This window comes from Prionailurus bengalensis, chromosome B1 (genome assembly GCF_016509475.1).
Source record: "Prionailurus bengalensis isolate Pbe53 chromosome B1, Fcat_Pben_1.1_paternal_pri, whole genome shotgun sequence".
Taxonomy (NCBI): Eukaryota; Metazoa; Chordata; class Mammalia; order Carnivora; family Felidae; genus Prionailurus; species Prionailurus bengalensis.
Window position 1 is genome coordinate 131,547,965 of NC_057344.1, and position 16,584 is coordinate 131,564,548.

General features: G+C 35.2%; 1 protein-coding gene across 1 annotated transcript in view; it reads right to left on the reverse strand.

The window, feature by feature from the left end:
* Window positions 1-6,535: 6,535 nt before the first annotated feature.
* The window catches only part of MMRN1 (multimerin 1), a 65,918-nt gene continuing 55,869 nt past the window's right edge, over window positions 6,536-16,584 (reverse strand). Inside the window, exons 7-8 of the mRNA XM_043572186.1 lie at window positions 8,578-8,730; window positions 6,536-7,394 (exon numbers count right to left, since the gene is read on the reverse strand). Coding sequence (XP_043428121.1) covers window positions 6,973-7,394; window positions 8,578-8,730 — 575 coding nt within the window. The 3' untranslated portion in view covers window positions 6,536-6,972. The remainder of the gene's footprint in view (window positions 7,395-8,577; window positions 8,731-16,584) is intronic.

The window sequence follows — 16,584 nt, forward strand, 5'->3', positions numbered from 1 at the left end:
AGTAAAGGGGCGCATTGGTGGCTTTGTTTGTTGAGTGTCCGACTCTTGATTTCCTCTCAGATCATGATCCCAGGGTTGTGGGATCAACCCCAGGTAGGGCTCCCTGCACTGAGCATGGAGCCTGCTTTGGATTCTCTCTCTCTCTCTCTCTCTCTCTCTCTCTCTCTCTCTCTCTCTCTCTTTCCCTCTGCCTCCACCACTCTCTTTCCCTCTGCCTCCACCATCACTTGCATACTCTTTCTTTCTAAAACAAAAAAAAATTTGAATAGTTTTGGAATTAATGATTATAAATTCAAGTCTGTCTCCATTTGTCTGAATAAAATGAATTCTCCTAGAAAATTTTCTAAATTTCTAAAATTTGATTAATTTAACACATTTAATTCTTTTCACACTCCCAGCACATTCTATGCATTTAATAATCTCAATGACCCACCACTAGCTGCCATGCCAAGAACATTATTAATAAGCAACTGGTACCTGGCCTCATGGGATTCTCAGATGCTGTATAAGCAGCCTAGTCTATTTTTCAAAATAGACTACAGAACCAGTTTTCAGATACCAATATTACTCATGATATCTATAATGTATTACTTAAATTTAAAAGGCTAGGTTTTTTTGTTATGATACTGATGAATGCCTTTAAGGTATATAGATGTTGTTTTCTCAAACATGTTCTACTTTGAGTATACAGCATGGGAAGAGAGAAGCCAAAATGTTAAAGAAACTCAGTGATGGTCTTTGGTTATTGCTTCCATTCATTGCAGGGGGTAGAGTTCATAGTTTGCTGTTAATGTAGAGAGAGCTGTGCGAATGACTAAAACCTACTGATGACCTCTCAGTGTGCTGACCATTTAAAGGAAATAGAATTAGAGCTTATGAAATAGAATCCTGATTCAAAAGATTTAATGACAAGATTCAGAAAGGGCAATGAAAGTCACATTAAAAAGACATGCACTCTCTGGAGTGTCTTTTAAATTTCATCTACAGAATAATTTCCACTATTTAGCTGCCTCCTCAGCAGGATTAAAGAGATCTAAATATGTTCGTTAAATAGCAAATCTGCAGTGATGGGATAGGGAGTAAGGGATAGTAGGGAATTGAAGGACGATTTGAGATGATGGGAGGCATCTCTGTGGGATATTCTTTGTTAACAGCAAGATAACTCTGTGAAAAATCATGAAAATCAGTGTATGTGAATATATCTAAGACATCAAGATTAAAAAAGACATGTTCTTGGGGCGCCTGGGTGGCTCAATAGGTTAAGCGTCCAACTCTTGCTTTCGGCTCAGGTCATAATCTCACGGTTCATGAGATAGAACCCCACACTTGGCTCCATGCTGACAGTGTGGAGACTGCTTGGGATTCTGTCTCTCCCTCTCTGTGCCCTCCACTGATTTCTCTCTCTCTCTCACTCTCAAAATAAATGAAGAAACATTTTAAAAAGTACATGTCCTTGACATGTATGTGATGTATAAGTAGCCACTATCTTTGTCAAAGTTTGATATTTTTCTTATTTATTATCCATCTAGCAAGCTTAAATCATTTTTGAAAATGGCTAGGTAATAAAAATAAATGAATTCTTTCTACACATGTTTTCTAACAAATTACTGTCATCCTAATCCACAGACTTCATTGTAGATAAAGAAATAGACATGTGGTCCTCTTTACGCAAACTATGCACAATCAAATGCTTTAGTGGTAATGATGGTGACAGCAAAGATACACGAGGGGAGTAAATTACAAAAAAATAAAATAAAAGTTTAGAACTATCTGTAATCGTATCCTGGTAAGAAGAATCTAGTGAGTCATTTTGTTAATTAGTGGCTGCAGTAAGGAAACTAGAATAGTATTTATAAGAACACCCACCCTTTGCATTGTGTCATGTAGTATTTTCACTCTTAACTTGAATGAATTTGATATAGTATTTATTTTAATCTGACAAATAGGAAATTCAAGTAAGTGTATGAATCCAAATCTTTGGATTTAGATTCAAATACAATGAAAAGACACTGAAAGAAAAAACAAACAAACCACTAACTCGTAGGTTGTATCAGGTAACACTTTTACTGTGCTCTTCAGTGGGCTTGCTCTAAGTTTCTATTTGGATCTAATAGGAAAAATCACCTTACAACCAGGATCTGCTATAGATGGATATGTTTTCAATCATGAAAGTAAGATTTTAAAATATTCTAAATACTACATTCAACACTTGGTAACCGGAAAATGTTTTGACTAAAGCCTTTGACAATTCACGAAGCAATCCATAAAAAAAAAGAAAAGAAAAGAAAAGAAAAGAAAAGAAAAGAAAAGAAGAGAAGAGAAAAAGTAACAAAAACTCTAAAATTTGGACTTTTTCCGGAGTTTGGGATTGTTTAGTTAGGATGTCAGGCCAGAGAAATGAATGCTACTTTGTTGTTGTTTTCTCTAAACACAAACGCGGTATAGCTCATTGAAAATTCTCACTGAGCTGTGGTAAAAGCTCTCAAGGGAAGGGATTTTAGAACCCTCCTCAGCTTGTTGATGAAACCCTGGGTTTGAAACCACTGGGGCAGCAAACATGTCTGCCTCCGACGGGGGAGATCAACGCCACACTCTAACACGGGCATGTTGATCATTCCTGCTTTAATGTGTCCTGCACGTGCCTTGCAAGGATAGAGGGTAGAAAGACGAACAGGTTTGAATAATATGGAAAATTTTGTTACATTAAAGATCGCCTTTAATGAAGACAAAGAATATTATTCAACTTGCTTCTAATATGAAAAAGTTGGCACTAAAAGCAATGTTTGTTTGTTTTTTTAAAGGTACCAAGTTGTCTGTACATTTTCTTTAGACTTGGATGAAAAGTATGTGATAAAAAACTTCAGTTTTATAAATATATATATTATAATTTATATGTTAGATAAAGATATATATTTATATTAGATAGATATTAGATAAATGAAAATTTTAACTTTTTTATTATATAACTGAATGTATATATAATGTAAATATATACTATAAATAATATATTTACATATAATGTAACTGAACTTCTACAAATACAAATTCATTTGATTCAGTGAATTTAAATTTTGAAACAGATGAATAATAACAAAAAAAATCCCCTCTAAGAAGATTAAATAGGCTAGTCAACCAAAAATCAACATGGCTTATTTTAATAAATTAAGCTTGTCACTTCTTAATGCTCAAATCTTATTAGTTCATTCTTCTAAAATAAGAGTTTTGACTTATGAAAGAGAATAAAGAAGAGTAATTTAGGCACACTTAGCTTTGAATCTGAACTTTCTCAGTTCTTGAGTGATCCAAAGGAGGTAATGGAAGCTTGGTCAGAGATGCAGAAAAAGAGGGGATGGTTATTAAAGACACATTTCCCATTGTCACAGAGCTGCTCATGATTTTGTTGGTAGTAAATGCCAGCATGACTCTGGATAATGTATTTCATATGTAGCATCCGTCTGTACTGATTTATTTGATATTTATTTTTATATTATTTAAAAATATCTATCCTGCCTTCATGAAGTAGGTATTTATTAAATAATTGGTGAATGAATGCATAGGACGTTGTCATGAGTAACTAGGGTCGTATTGTACTTCAGGAGCTTGCTGGGCAGGAAGGTCTGGTGACAGAGAAGGGCTCTGCAATTCAATGTACAAAATAATAGCCATGCAAGTTGCTGTCTCCATGGGAGAAATCAAGAAAACCCCAGTGCTGTATTTTTTATCCATGAGTAAGTTTGGTCATAACAATAACATAACATAACATAACATAACATAACATAACATAACATAACATAACATACTAAATTAATTGTCTTACATTATACTGGCTGGATTAAAAAAAAATAGCCAAACAAGATTACAGCAACTTAAAAGTCACTACAATGCCTCTTTGTCATTTATGTATTTCTAAAATATGTCTAAAAACAAAGGATTATATTAATAATTACAATTCCAAACACCAAAGCATCATTTGATGCTAAATATTCTTAATTATCTAATTACAAACTTAATTAACCAGGGGCGCCTGGGTGGCGGAGTCGGTTAAGCGTCCGACTTCAGCCAGGTCACGATCTCGCGGTCCGTGAGTTCGAGCCCCGCGTCGGGCTATGGGCTGATGGCTCAGAGCCTGGAGCCTGTTTCCGATTCTGTGTCTCCCTCTCTCTCTGCCCCTCCCCCGTTCATGCTCTGTCTCTCTCTGTCCCAAAAATAAAATAAAACGTTGAAAAAAAAAATTAAAAAAAAAAAAAAAAGAAAACAAAATTAACCAAATTGTGCATGGCAATGAAAAATATTGTCAAATGATTTACTTCCGTCTGTTTTGCTAATATTAAAGTATGTTGAGATCATTAGAATCTATGTTGAAAGTGTCTAAGACAAAAATTGTATTTAATCTATGAGTATTTGAAAAAATAAAATGAAAAACAGTTTAGATTGTGATGCAATTTTAAGCAGGCACTAAAGAAACTATCAAAACATAAATATTTTTGAAAATGACCCATTTACACATAACAGAATTGTGAGTCACCAAGCCTCCACTTGTCAGTATCTAGCTCATACTCTTCCCTGACAGCCCGAGTCTATTACTGAGTGAGGCAAGGTTGTGAACCCCCAGCCATTTCAGCTCAACATGAGATTCTGATGGGCAATACTAAAGTTAATGATACTGGATTGTGTATTTGAAAGTGGCTATGAGGGTAATTCTTAAGTGTTCTCATCACTAGGAAAAACTATTAGGTGAAGTGATGAATTTTTTTAAATGTTTATTTCTGAGAGGGAAAGAGAGACAGAGTGCGAGTGGGCGAAGGGCAGAGAGAGAGGGAGACACAGAATCCCAAGGAAGCAGTCTCCAGGCTCTAAGCTGTCAGCGCAGATACCGATGTAGGGCTTGAACTAAGGAATCGTGAGATCAAGACCTGAACTAAAGTGGGACGCTTAACCAACTGATCCACCCAGGCATCCCTGTGAAATGATGAATGTTAAGTAAACTCATTGTTGTAATCCTTTTGCAATATGTACATATGCCAATTCATCATATAGTATACCTAAAACTAATATGGTATTATATGTCAATTATATCTCATTAAAAAAAACAAACAACTCACTTTATACTTTCCTGCAGAGTTGGCCAAGTTTTATCAGGTTGCAGTTTGAAATCTTCTCCTACATTATTATTAGGAGTTTCATACATGTTGTTGCGTATTCATTCCTTTTAATTGCTTGGCAGTCTACTGTATGGATATACAAGCGTGTGCTTAACCATTCATCTGTTGCTAGACATGTGGGCGGTACCTTGTTTTTGGCTATCACAAATAAAGCTCCCATGAACATTCATGTACAAGTCTTTGTATGGACATACGTTTTCAAGTTTTGGCCAATTTGAATTCTTCTCAAGTTTCTGCTATAAGAAAACATCATTTTCACTTTCAAGATTGGCAATATTTTAAAAATTGTGAATTTTGATGAGGGTGAAGAGGAGCTAAAGAATGCTTTTTTACATGAGCAAAAGGGGACTATGGATCAGCACAAATCTTTTCAAGGGCAATTTGATAGTACTTATCAAAATAAGAAAAATATGCTTGTCCTTTATTACAGAAATTTCCCATAGTTTGCTGTAGTTACCCTCTGTGAGCCTCAGTTTCTTAGCAGTAGAAAGAGGATGATAATACTTAATATGTATGTCATAGGTCTAATATGTATATATCATAGGATTCTAGTGAGCAATAAGCAAATTAATTCCTGAAGAATGTTTGCCAAGCCAGACTTTTTTTCATTATTATTTTTACTATTTACTTATAGGAACGTATTCTTCAGAAATACTTTATTAAACATGAAAAAAATGTATATTTAACGGTGTCCACTGCATTAACGGTGTTATAATAAAATACTCTAAACAAGCTAAAGAGGTCATCACGTAAATTGTGGTACATATATGGGAGGCAATAAAGACGAAGGGTGACTCTCCACTCTGGAGAAGACCCGGCCTGGTTCTAAATCCCGCCTCAGTCCTTGCTGGTTGTGGAGCTTGGTCCATCCTATAATCTCCCCGTGTCTGTTTCCTCAACTGTAAACATGATAATAATAATACCCACTTTACAAGAGTTTTTGTGAGGAATCAAGGAGACATTCCATGTAAGTTCCTTAGAAGAGAATCAGGACAGAGTGAACATCACATAAATCGTAGTATTACTCTGGAATCTTATGTCCCCTTTAAAAGAAGATGAGCAGGCCTGATTGCACTGCCTTGGAAGGATACTCATCAGAGGAAACTTTTATTTTTTCCGTGTAGATATTGTATCATGGAGGCAGGTAAAAGAACCACTTATACATGCTTAGACATAGATGTAAATGTTCCACTATTTGTCAATTACTACTTTAACCTCTAAATTACAGAGAATGGTAGTTAAGCATATTTCAAGCTTCAAATACAACTTTCTTAAGTTTGATTACAAATGAAAATTTTAATATATAAAACTGATCAACCCAATAATGAAGAGTAAAAATCAAAGTTAAAAAAACAACAACAAAAAAACACTTCTCAGTCTTTCAGTAATTTATTTGAATTTTGAACTTAGGAAATGTATGTTATATATTTATATACATAGGGAATAACAAAAGGTAAGTATTTTATTGTAGAGACTACTGTGACTGACAAAATCGAATGACTGCCATTTAATCATATTACATTACATTAAAACTACTTAACTGGAGAAGACAAAAATCATTATGTCAACAAATGCACTTTGTTTTCTGTGTCACTAAATCTCTTTACGAGCAAAACTTCGTATACAGGTTATCCGAGAGATAGTGAAATAATTTTATGACATAAACAAACTTACAGGCTTACTCAGATTAAAAGAAAAGTTGATTTTCATTTGATGTAGAAAGCCAAAAACAGAGCAGATGTGCATGCAAAGATAAAGGAAAACTCTGGCTGCTTCTCAGTGAAGGTGATAGTCTGTCTTTCATACTAATTTATGTACGATATAACAAGTAACCACTAAATGTAGTAGCAGGGGGAAATTTGGCTGGAATTGTTCCTTTTACAAGTCGCAACCACACTTCCTGCCCATAATTTAATTCTAATAAGGCATCCCCAGTTAAAACCCTATCACAGCGTATTTCACTATTAATATTTTCAGATTCAAATGCAAGCTTGTCTCTTCCATCAACCACTAAAAATCCAGAGATATGGGCACTAAATGACTCGATGGTATACTTAAACACATACACCCCAAGATATGGAATTCTGAATTTTCCAGTTCTTGGAGTATACGAAGCTCCATAATTGACATCCAAATTATTAAATAAGATAGGACCAGGTGTAGTCATTCCATATGTGTGAGATGCAAAAAATGCCACCATCGGTGCATATCTGTAAGATCCTTTGGAAAAATCTGTTAGAGGAAAAAAAGTGGAGTCAATTTTCATGTTTTTTTTAAATATTGTCTTTCCCCATTTCTTTATCATTTTATCTCAGTTATAAAAAGGGCTACCAGAAGGAAAAAGGTCATTCATCAGATTTAACAAGGGCATAGGCAGATATGCCTGCCTCTTGGCTGGCTTATCTCAAATCATTTGCCCTCTGTGAGCCTCAGTTTCTCCATTCAGATCCGGATAGAATGATAATAACGCTTAATACATCCCTCATAGAAATGCCTCAAAGATTAATTTGCGTGTTGCTTTGATCTCTCCAGAGATAAAGGAATTCAAAGCACTCTATGGTTATTATGTTATGCCAGCATGTTTTAAAGCCCCTAGTAGGAATTGAAGCTGACATGATGTAGAAACAATTTTTCCAGCACCTTGTCAAACAGTTTCTAGAGGCTAAAACGGAAGCCAGACGAAGTCATATGCACTATAGAGAAGTAGACAAAAGCACTTTTCTATGTAATTAATGCCAAATGTACTTACAAAGGCTGAGATTTAAAAATAGACTAAAACATTTACTCTTTGGCATGCAGCATATTATTGAAGAAAGCCTGAGTTAAAATATGTTTTTGCCATCATTAAAGAAAATATATTTTAAATGTTGCACATATTTTCTTGTATAAAAATCAGAAATGGTACACTCTTAATTTGTAACAACCAATACTTATGAAGGTAAATGGACAAAAAAGGCATTTGGTTCTACTTAGTACATCTGAGCATATTCTAAGTCTCACCCAGTCACAATGGCACTATTAGCTTAACCTTCATAGAAGACATGCTGCTGATTACTTATTAAAACTTCATTTAAATGACCATATCTGATATGAATCAAAGGTATATTTCTTTATCAACTTGTTTGAGAAGAAAGTTTATATCAATCAGGTATGTACATCTATGTTTTCTTTTAAGATGTACAAGAAAAAAAAAAAGACTGCCTCTATTATATCAAAATTGAAAATTTCAACAAGGGTACATCAATATGGATTTACCTGACAGACATTTCCGCTTGTAAATCATGTATGTCATTCGGTAAATTTCAGAAGTAAAAGGAATTAATCCTCACAAGAGTCCAGATTAATCATTTGCGAATATTTTCAAACAATGTTTTTATGACATTGAGCGAGTCCAAGCCTGCGTGCGCTTTCCTACCTGGAGCCAGAGCATTTTCGTCCACCAGCTTGACGGTGCAGTTATCACCCGTGAACGGATGTCGGCAGGCGCAGATAGAGCTAGTCCTTCCGTTTATACATGTGCCTCCGTTCTGGCATGGGGACCTACTGCAGTCTGAATACCCCTCTGTTCCTGAAAAAGAAAGAATCGAGATAAGAGAGGCTGAAAGTGACCTATTTTCTTGTTGATCTTAAATTATAGTTTGCAGCTGAATGGGAAAAACATTGAAGCAGAAATGAGAAAAATGGGTTCCCAGGCCCAGGTTGGCCGCCAGTATAGTCCCAGGACTTCATGAAACCTCTTAACTCTCTGAGCGCCTTTTACTGCTTCTTCGAAGTGAGGATCATTCTGTGATATTCAAAGTGGGGACAATCCATTGCGTGAAAATGTTAAGATTTTGCTTAACTGTAGAACAGAATAGGCTATCTGGACACAGACTTATATATATTGGAACTGATAAAGGTAGTATTTCAAATCATTGGAGAAGAAAAAACGTGGGTACATACATGGTGCTAATATAAATTAAATATTCGTAAAAACGTACTTTCCACATACAAAAACACTAAATGTAAAATAAAATAAAATAAAATAAAAAAACAAAAACATGAACCCAAACAATCCATACAATGATATTACAATCAAGTGAAAAGAATATCTTTGTAGAGCCGTAACATTTTGGAGAACTCAAAGCAAAACAAAACAAAGATCCAGAAGCCATAAGAGAAAATCCTGACCTTTGACCACCCAATAACAAAACACATTTGCAGTGAAAGTCATCATCATCAGGTTCAAAGATGAGTGACAGATTAAGAGAAAATTTTTTTGACAAACACAAAGAATGAACGAACGATATCCATAAGATATGAAAAGCTCTGATCAATCCAAAGGATTGTGGGAAAAAAAGTGAAAAATGGACAAGTGATATGAACTGGCCAAATACTGAACAAAACCCACAAAAGTTCATTAACATTTTTAAAGCCTATTCAACTTCACTAATTAAGGAATAGTAAATTTTCACCACCATTTTTATATCAGGTTGCAACATTTAAAAAGACAGAAAATATTCAGTTATGGAAAAAATGGGAATTCTCATACAATGTTGGTTAGACCTTAAATTGTTAGAACATTTGAGTGAACAATTTAACCATATTTATCAGAATTAAAAAGGCTCATGTGCTCAAAGCCAGAAATTTCTCCTGAAAGAATATAAAATCCAGAGACATTTGCCTATGTATACAAAGAGAATTGTTAAAAAAATGTTCACTAATTTGCATTAGTGAAAAACTATAAGACACCTAAATGACCATTTCATTGTAAAATAAATTATAGGTATCTTTTCCCTAAGGAATATTAGACAGCAGTTAAAGAATGAGATAGATTTCTGACCCATTTGATTTACCGAAGGCAGAAAGTTCCAGTTCACTCATTAGATATAGAATAATTTCAATTATTTAGAAAATCTCAAATTATAAATATGGTTATAAAGGTAATTCATAATTATGTAAACACAGAGAAAAGGTTAGGGAACACATTACTGGCCACAGTTACCGCTATGGCGCCACCTTGTGACAAAAGTGTAAACAGCTTACAATTTACTCATTTCTAATACTGATTGTTGATTTTTAAATTTAGGGTTATTTGCTTTCTTTAACCTTTTTCTCAAGAAGTGAGATCTGTAAATATCTTATATACATTATAATTCATATTTAAGTAATTCAAATTCACATATAATGTGACCAAACTACATGCCTGTATTATTAGAATTTTTTTGCAAAGAAAATATATATTACACATTTAGAAATTGGTTTAAATTATTTTGATATATTTTCTTCAATATTCCATAAACTGCTTTGCTCATTATGGAAAATACTACATGTACGTATTATCTTTTAAAAAATGTCTCGAACTGGCCTACATTTTTTTAAATATCATTTCTCAACCAAGTGAATAGGTTATTAAACCCTTCCATTTACTGTTACCTATCTTTCTAAAACCTCGCTCATTGCTTCCTAGCTTTAAAAACTTCAATGATTCTCCATTACCTATAGAAATGTGAATTCTTTATGTCAAAGCACTGGCTTCATCTGTTTTCATGTTCTCCGAATCTAGCCCAGTGATCGACTCACAGGGTAGTGTTCAATTACAGTGTTTTATTAGGAATGAATCAACTGTGCAGTGGCGCTGAGGGGACACTGAATTATTTATGCAATCTGATCAGCTCTATAAGTCTTATTTTCCCAGATCGGAAAATGCTATTCTCACCTGTAGACTCTGCCCCCATGCGTGAATCAGGGATCAAACCTATTCGAGGCAGGAGAACTTCAGAAATTCTAGAAATGTACTTTTTTGTATTCCTATTGGCACTACTGTGATTCTATAAAACCAGGGCCTTTGCTTTCTATTTAATGTGTAGGATGTGCTTTTCATTCTTCTCCTCCCTCCCATTCCATTACCTCTAGGAATAGGGTATTTCCTTGTTCTCTCTGAGTTGTTTCAGAGGATGGCATTTTATTCTTTATTCTGATTCCTTTGCAGGCTCATTCATCTGGAGGAGGGGTTCACTTGAGTTTGATTGCTCCTATTGCTGTAGTAGCTGGAACTTGCTGAGAATACACATGGTTTGCCTTCTGGGGCATCTCATGTTCCTACTGAATACCTGTCCAGGGAGCCTCACACACTGGTCTGCACCTGCTTCTGCCACTTGTGTTTTAAGTCCTTTTCTCTGCCTTCTTTGATGTTTTAGACAACTCTGGTCTCCAAATCCCTGTTTAAACAATCCACACCATGATACATAAAATTATGCCCATGTCTTCCAGAACTGGATATATTGGGAATTGACTCTAATTAGAGCAGACTCCAGTAACAGTTGCCCGTTATGACCTCATACTGAAATGAAATGACCTTATAATTTTGTTAATATTACATAAGTATTAAGTGTTCATTTTCAATTTTTGCAACTGCATTACATTGTGTCATAACAGGTCTATGTTCTGATGTCACCGAAATTATCTAAAATCTCATGTTTATTTAATTCATTTTAGTATGGATTTGTAATTATTACCAATAATTACATTCATCTTATTAGACTTGATTTACCATCTGTCCATAGAAACTGTTCTTTAATTCTGTATACAATGTTTTAAATTAACATCCCAGCTTCATCATTTTCAAACTTATGTTTTATCTAAATTCATCTAAGTCACTGATGAAAATACTTAATGGATCAGTGTCAAGCACAGAGTTTTATAACAGACAACTAAAGACTGATTGACATTGATTTATAAATTGAAACTATTTATGGTTATACAATCAGTTAAAATCTACTTTTGTACATCATCCGACTCACATTTCTACCTTATTACTAAAATACTTAAAAAGTGGTTAGGCATTTTATAAGTTCTTGCATACGCTTGTGCTCAAAAGGCAATTTTTTCTTGAATTAACAACAAAAATCAGACCCCCTAGGGGCGCCTGGGTGGCGCAGTCGGTTAAGCGTCCGACTTCAGCCAGGTCACGATCTTGCGGTCCGTGAGTTCGAGCCCCGCGTCAGGTTCTGGGCTGATGGCTCAGAGCCTGGAGCCTGTTTCCGATGCTGTGTCTCCCTCTCTCTCTGCCCCTCCCCCATTCATGCTCTGTCTCTCTCTGTCCCAAAAATAAATAAAAACATTGAAAAAAAAATTAAAAAAAAAAATCAGACCCCCTAAAAGCATCATTTTCTTTTTGAAATCTTCTCTCATCCCTGTCAATAGGATTAATTACATTAATTCTCTTATTGTCAGATGCTCAGAAGTTCTCGTGTTGAATTTATCAAACTTCAGTGTAATTGCTCACGTATTCTCCTGACTCTCGATTAGATTGTGAGCTTTTGTGAAGTCAGGGCTTGGATCCTCTATTAAACTTTGTGTCACTACTGACCAGCATGGTGCCTGAAATAGCAAGTGCTAAAATGTCTTTTTAAAGTGAAATAAAGAAGCACAGGGTGTTGTATGGAATTCTTGAATCATTTATATCACACATCTGAAACTAATAGCACTGTATGTTAACCACCTGGAGTGAAATTAAAAACTAAAAATAATAAAATAAAGTTGAATAAACAGATTAATGAAAGATTGAATAGATGACCACATTCTTAACCCAACACTCTATCCTTTCTTCACATTTTCAAAGACCAGGTAGAGTTTGATGCTATGATGTCATTGGCATGTTTTTCTAGAGACACGGAATCATCTCAAGCAAGCTTTCCACAGCTTCTCTCCTACCTTGGGCTTCAGTAACCTCTTAAACTCTTTATAGGCCATTTATTTTCTTTGGTGGAGGTCAGTATGATTAGTTGAACAGTTCTGCCAACTCAACATTCTACTATCTTGGGTAAGTAGCATAACTAATCTTTCAATATTCATTTCCCTGCTCTGAACATGACAAAAATTCCTTTGCCATTGACTTGGAATGTTTCATAAGCTTCAATTTGTTCTGGTCTTTGCTTTCAGGCTCCTAATATGTACTCAAGTTACACTTTCTTATTAATCCTACTTCTACATTTCATAAATGTTCACGTAAAACTTGAATTGACTGGAGAACTCCTTACATTTTCAAAGCACTCTGCCTTTGCTAATATTTGTCGTTCTGTATTATAATTACTTGTGGAATCTATGAGGTCCATGAGAAGAGGGAGTGTGTTGAATTTACCACTCTGTCCCCTCAATCTTTCTCAGGGGTCATTCAACACTTACTCAATAGATAGTTAATGAAAAAAATGAAGTGGCGGGGGCACCGGGTGGCTCAGTTGGTTAAGTGTCCGACTCTTGGTTTCAGCTCACGTTGTGCTATCATGGGTTTGTGGGTTTGAGCCCTGCATCAAGCTCTGCGCTGGCAGCACGGAGCCTGCTTGGGATTCTCTCTCTCTCCCTCTCTATGCCCCTCCCCCACTTGTGCTCTCTCTGTCACTCTCAAAATAAATAAAATTAAGAATAAATCTAAAATAAATAAATAAAATGAAGTGGCCTGTTATATGGATGTCTTCTTCATTTTTATTTTTATTTATAGTACATATAATGTTATATATAATACATTTTATCTAATATATTTTACTGTCATTTTATTTAGTATTTACCTAATTCATTTTGCATTTTTATTCCTTAGTTCTGCTTTAGCATCAAGATCTATTTCTTTCTTTCTTTCTTTCTTTCTTTCTTTCTTTCTTTCTTTCTTTCTTTCTTTTTCTTTCTTTCTTCTTTCTTTCTTTCTCCCTCCTTAAACAATAACATTGCAGAGGGAAGATAACCCTGATCTCTGCTTGGGGCAGAATGGAGTTTCCAAAGAGGAGTGAGAAAACTTGACATTGCCTCTGGGCCAGTTTTGTCATATACAGAGAAGAGTATGATGTACAAATCTACCGCACTACTTAGGTCAAGGTAACATTCCCATACAACATTAGGACTTTATTTTTCCTTCCAATTCCAATGCTCTCTAAAATGATTCCACCCTCATACTTATGGATGCATTAACTTTCAGCATTAGTCTGTGTCCGCATTTATCAAAATTGTTCCTTTCAAATAAGGTTTATCCTTCCATTGCTCTAAAAGTGCTTCATATGCTCCTTGCCAACAACTTAGAGAAGTGTATTTATTTGCTTATATTAAGTTTCCAAACCCATTGTTCTAATTACTCATATTCTATCCATTGGTGGATAGATGGATGGAAATACTGTTTCTGACCATCTTTACTACTTTTCCTTCAAGTCATCAGTTTTTATTTTTGTTCTTCTTTTTAACTCACATCTGTTGTTCTTGATACTTTTTCTGGGATCTTTTCTCTCAGCCTTTCAAATACAGCTTTAAAACTCATTTAATCCTATCAGCAATCCTTCGCAAATGTATTCGCTCTGTCCCAGAAGATTTACTCTAACCTTGTCATTAAATTATCATTCACTTATCTTTAAAAAAACAAAAAACATTTATTTACTTTTTAAGAGACAAGGACAGAGCAAGAGTGGGTGAGGGACAGAGAGAGAGGGAGTCACAGATTCTGAAGCAGGCTCCAGGCTCTGAGATGTCAGCACAGAGCCCGACACAGGGCTCGAACTCACAAACCACAAGATCATGACCTGAGCCAAAGTCAGACACTTAACCGACTGAGCCACCCAGGAGCCCCTCTCATTCATTTATCTTAAGACATGACCTAGGAAGTTAAATGTTTCTATTTGATATCATCAACTGTTTTCACCTTTTCTTAAAAGTCATAGCATTTAATCAAAAACAGTATTTAAAAAACGACAAACACATTAAAATGTGTTCAACACTATTAGTCATTAGGAAGATGCAAAATAAAATCACAATTAGATACAACTACACACCTACTGAATGGTAAAATAAACAATATTGATGATACCAAGGGTTGGCAAGGTTGTGGAGAAATTCTTGTACATTACTAGTGGAAATGGCAAGTGGTTCGCCATTACTTATAAAAGTAAAACTATGCTTATTTTACAAGCAAGCTATGCTTTTGCTATGTATTTATTCAAAAGAAATGAAAACTTGTGTGCACACAGGAACCTATGCATGAATGTTTATAGCAGCTTTATTCATAATCACCTCACACTGGAAATAACCAAAATATCTTTCAACTGGGAAATGGATGAACAAACTGTGGTTCATCCATGCAGTGGAACGCTACTGGGAAATAAAAAGGCATGCATTCAACAACACAGATGAATCTCAAACCTAGTGTACTAAGTGGAAGAAGGAAGACTCAAAAGCCTACGTATATGCGTTTCATTTATGAAATATTCTGGAAAAGATAAAACTGTGAGGAAAGACAACAGACCACTTGTTGCCAGTGACTGGGAGTTGAGGTAGAGTCTGACTACAAAGGTACATAAGGAAATTTGGAGGGGGTGATGGGTGATGGACAGGTTCTCTGTCTTGATTGTTGTGGTGATCATATGACTGCATTTGTCAAAACTCACAGACTGTGCATCCTTCCACATCCCTATGCTTTCTTTTTGTTTGTTTTCATTTTCTTTTTTCTTAAAGATTGAGTTCTGTGATACATATACTTTCCTGATTATTATCACTCCTTCTCTTTTTTTCCTTCATTGATCTCTCTCTCTTTCTCACTTTCATCAAACATAGGATATCTCCATGTTTTTGTCTTCTTTTCTTTTTCTTTAGCTTTCTAATTTACTTCTGTGTCCTTGAACATCACCTCTGTGCAAGTAATTTCCAACTTTTACTTGCAAACCAGTTTTTGATTTGAGGCTTACATTACTAATTAACTTATGAACTTTTGATAGAAATAGATTTGTTTTAAGTTTATTTATTTATTTTGAGAGAGAGAGAGAGAGAGAGAGGCAGGGAGCAGCAGAGTGAAAGGGAGAGAGAGAATCCCAAGTAGGCTCCACACTGTCAGCACAGAGCCTGATGCCAGGCTCCAACTCACAAGCCATGAGACATGAGACCATGACCTGAGCTGAAATCAAGAGTCAGCCACTTAACTGATTGAGCCACCCAGGCGCCACTGCAGAAATAATTGATTTTTAAACTAATGTATCACAGACTAAACTTCCCTTCCTGTATATATCTGTGCTTCCTCTAATGTTCCTATTTCCATTAGTGGAAATCTTTATGGGATTGATGCTTTATTCAAACTTTGCTGTTATTCTTCGTTCTAAGTCTTTGTATTTTCAATTAGATAATTTCTACTAAATATATATTCACATTTAACTGATACTCCCAGCTTCCATTTTATTCCTGTCTTCATCTATTCATGCCAGAGCTGTTATAATGATTTTCTAACTGGTCTGTCTAAAGAACTCAAACTTAATAATGCACATACATGATTAGCCATATTCCTGCTTAAAAACCTTCAGGGTGCCTGGGTGGCTCAGTCTGTTAAGCATCCCACTTCAGCTCAGGTCATGAGCTCAGGTCCTGATCTCATGGTTCCTGAGTTCAAGCCCTGTGTCAGGCTCTGTGCTGAGGGTTCAAA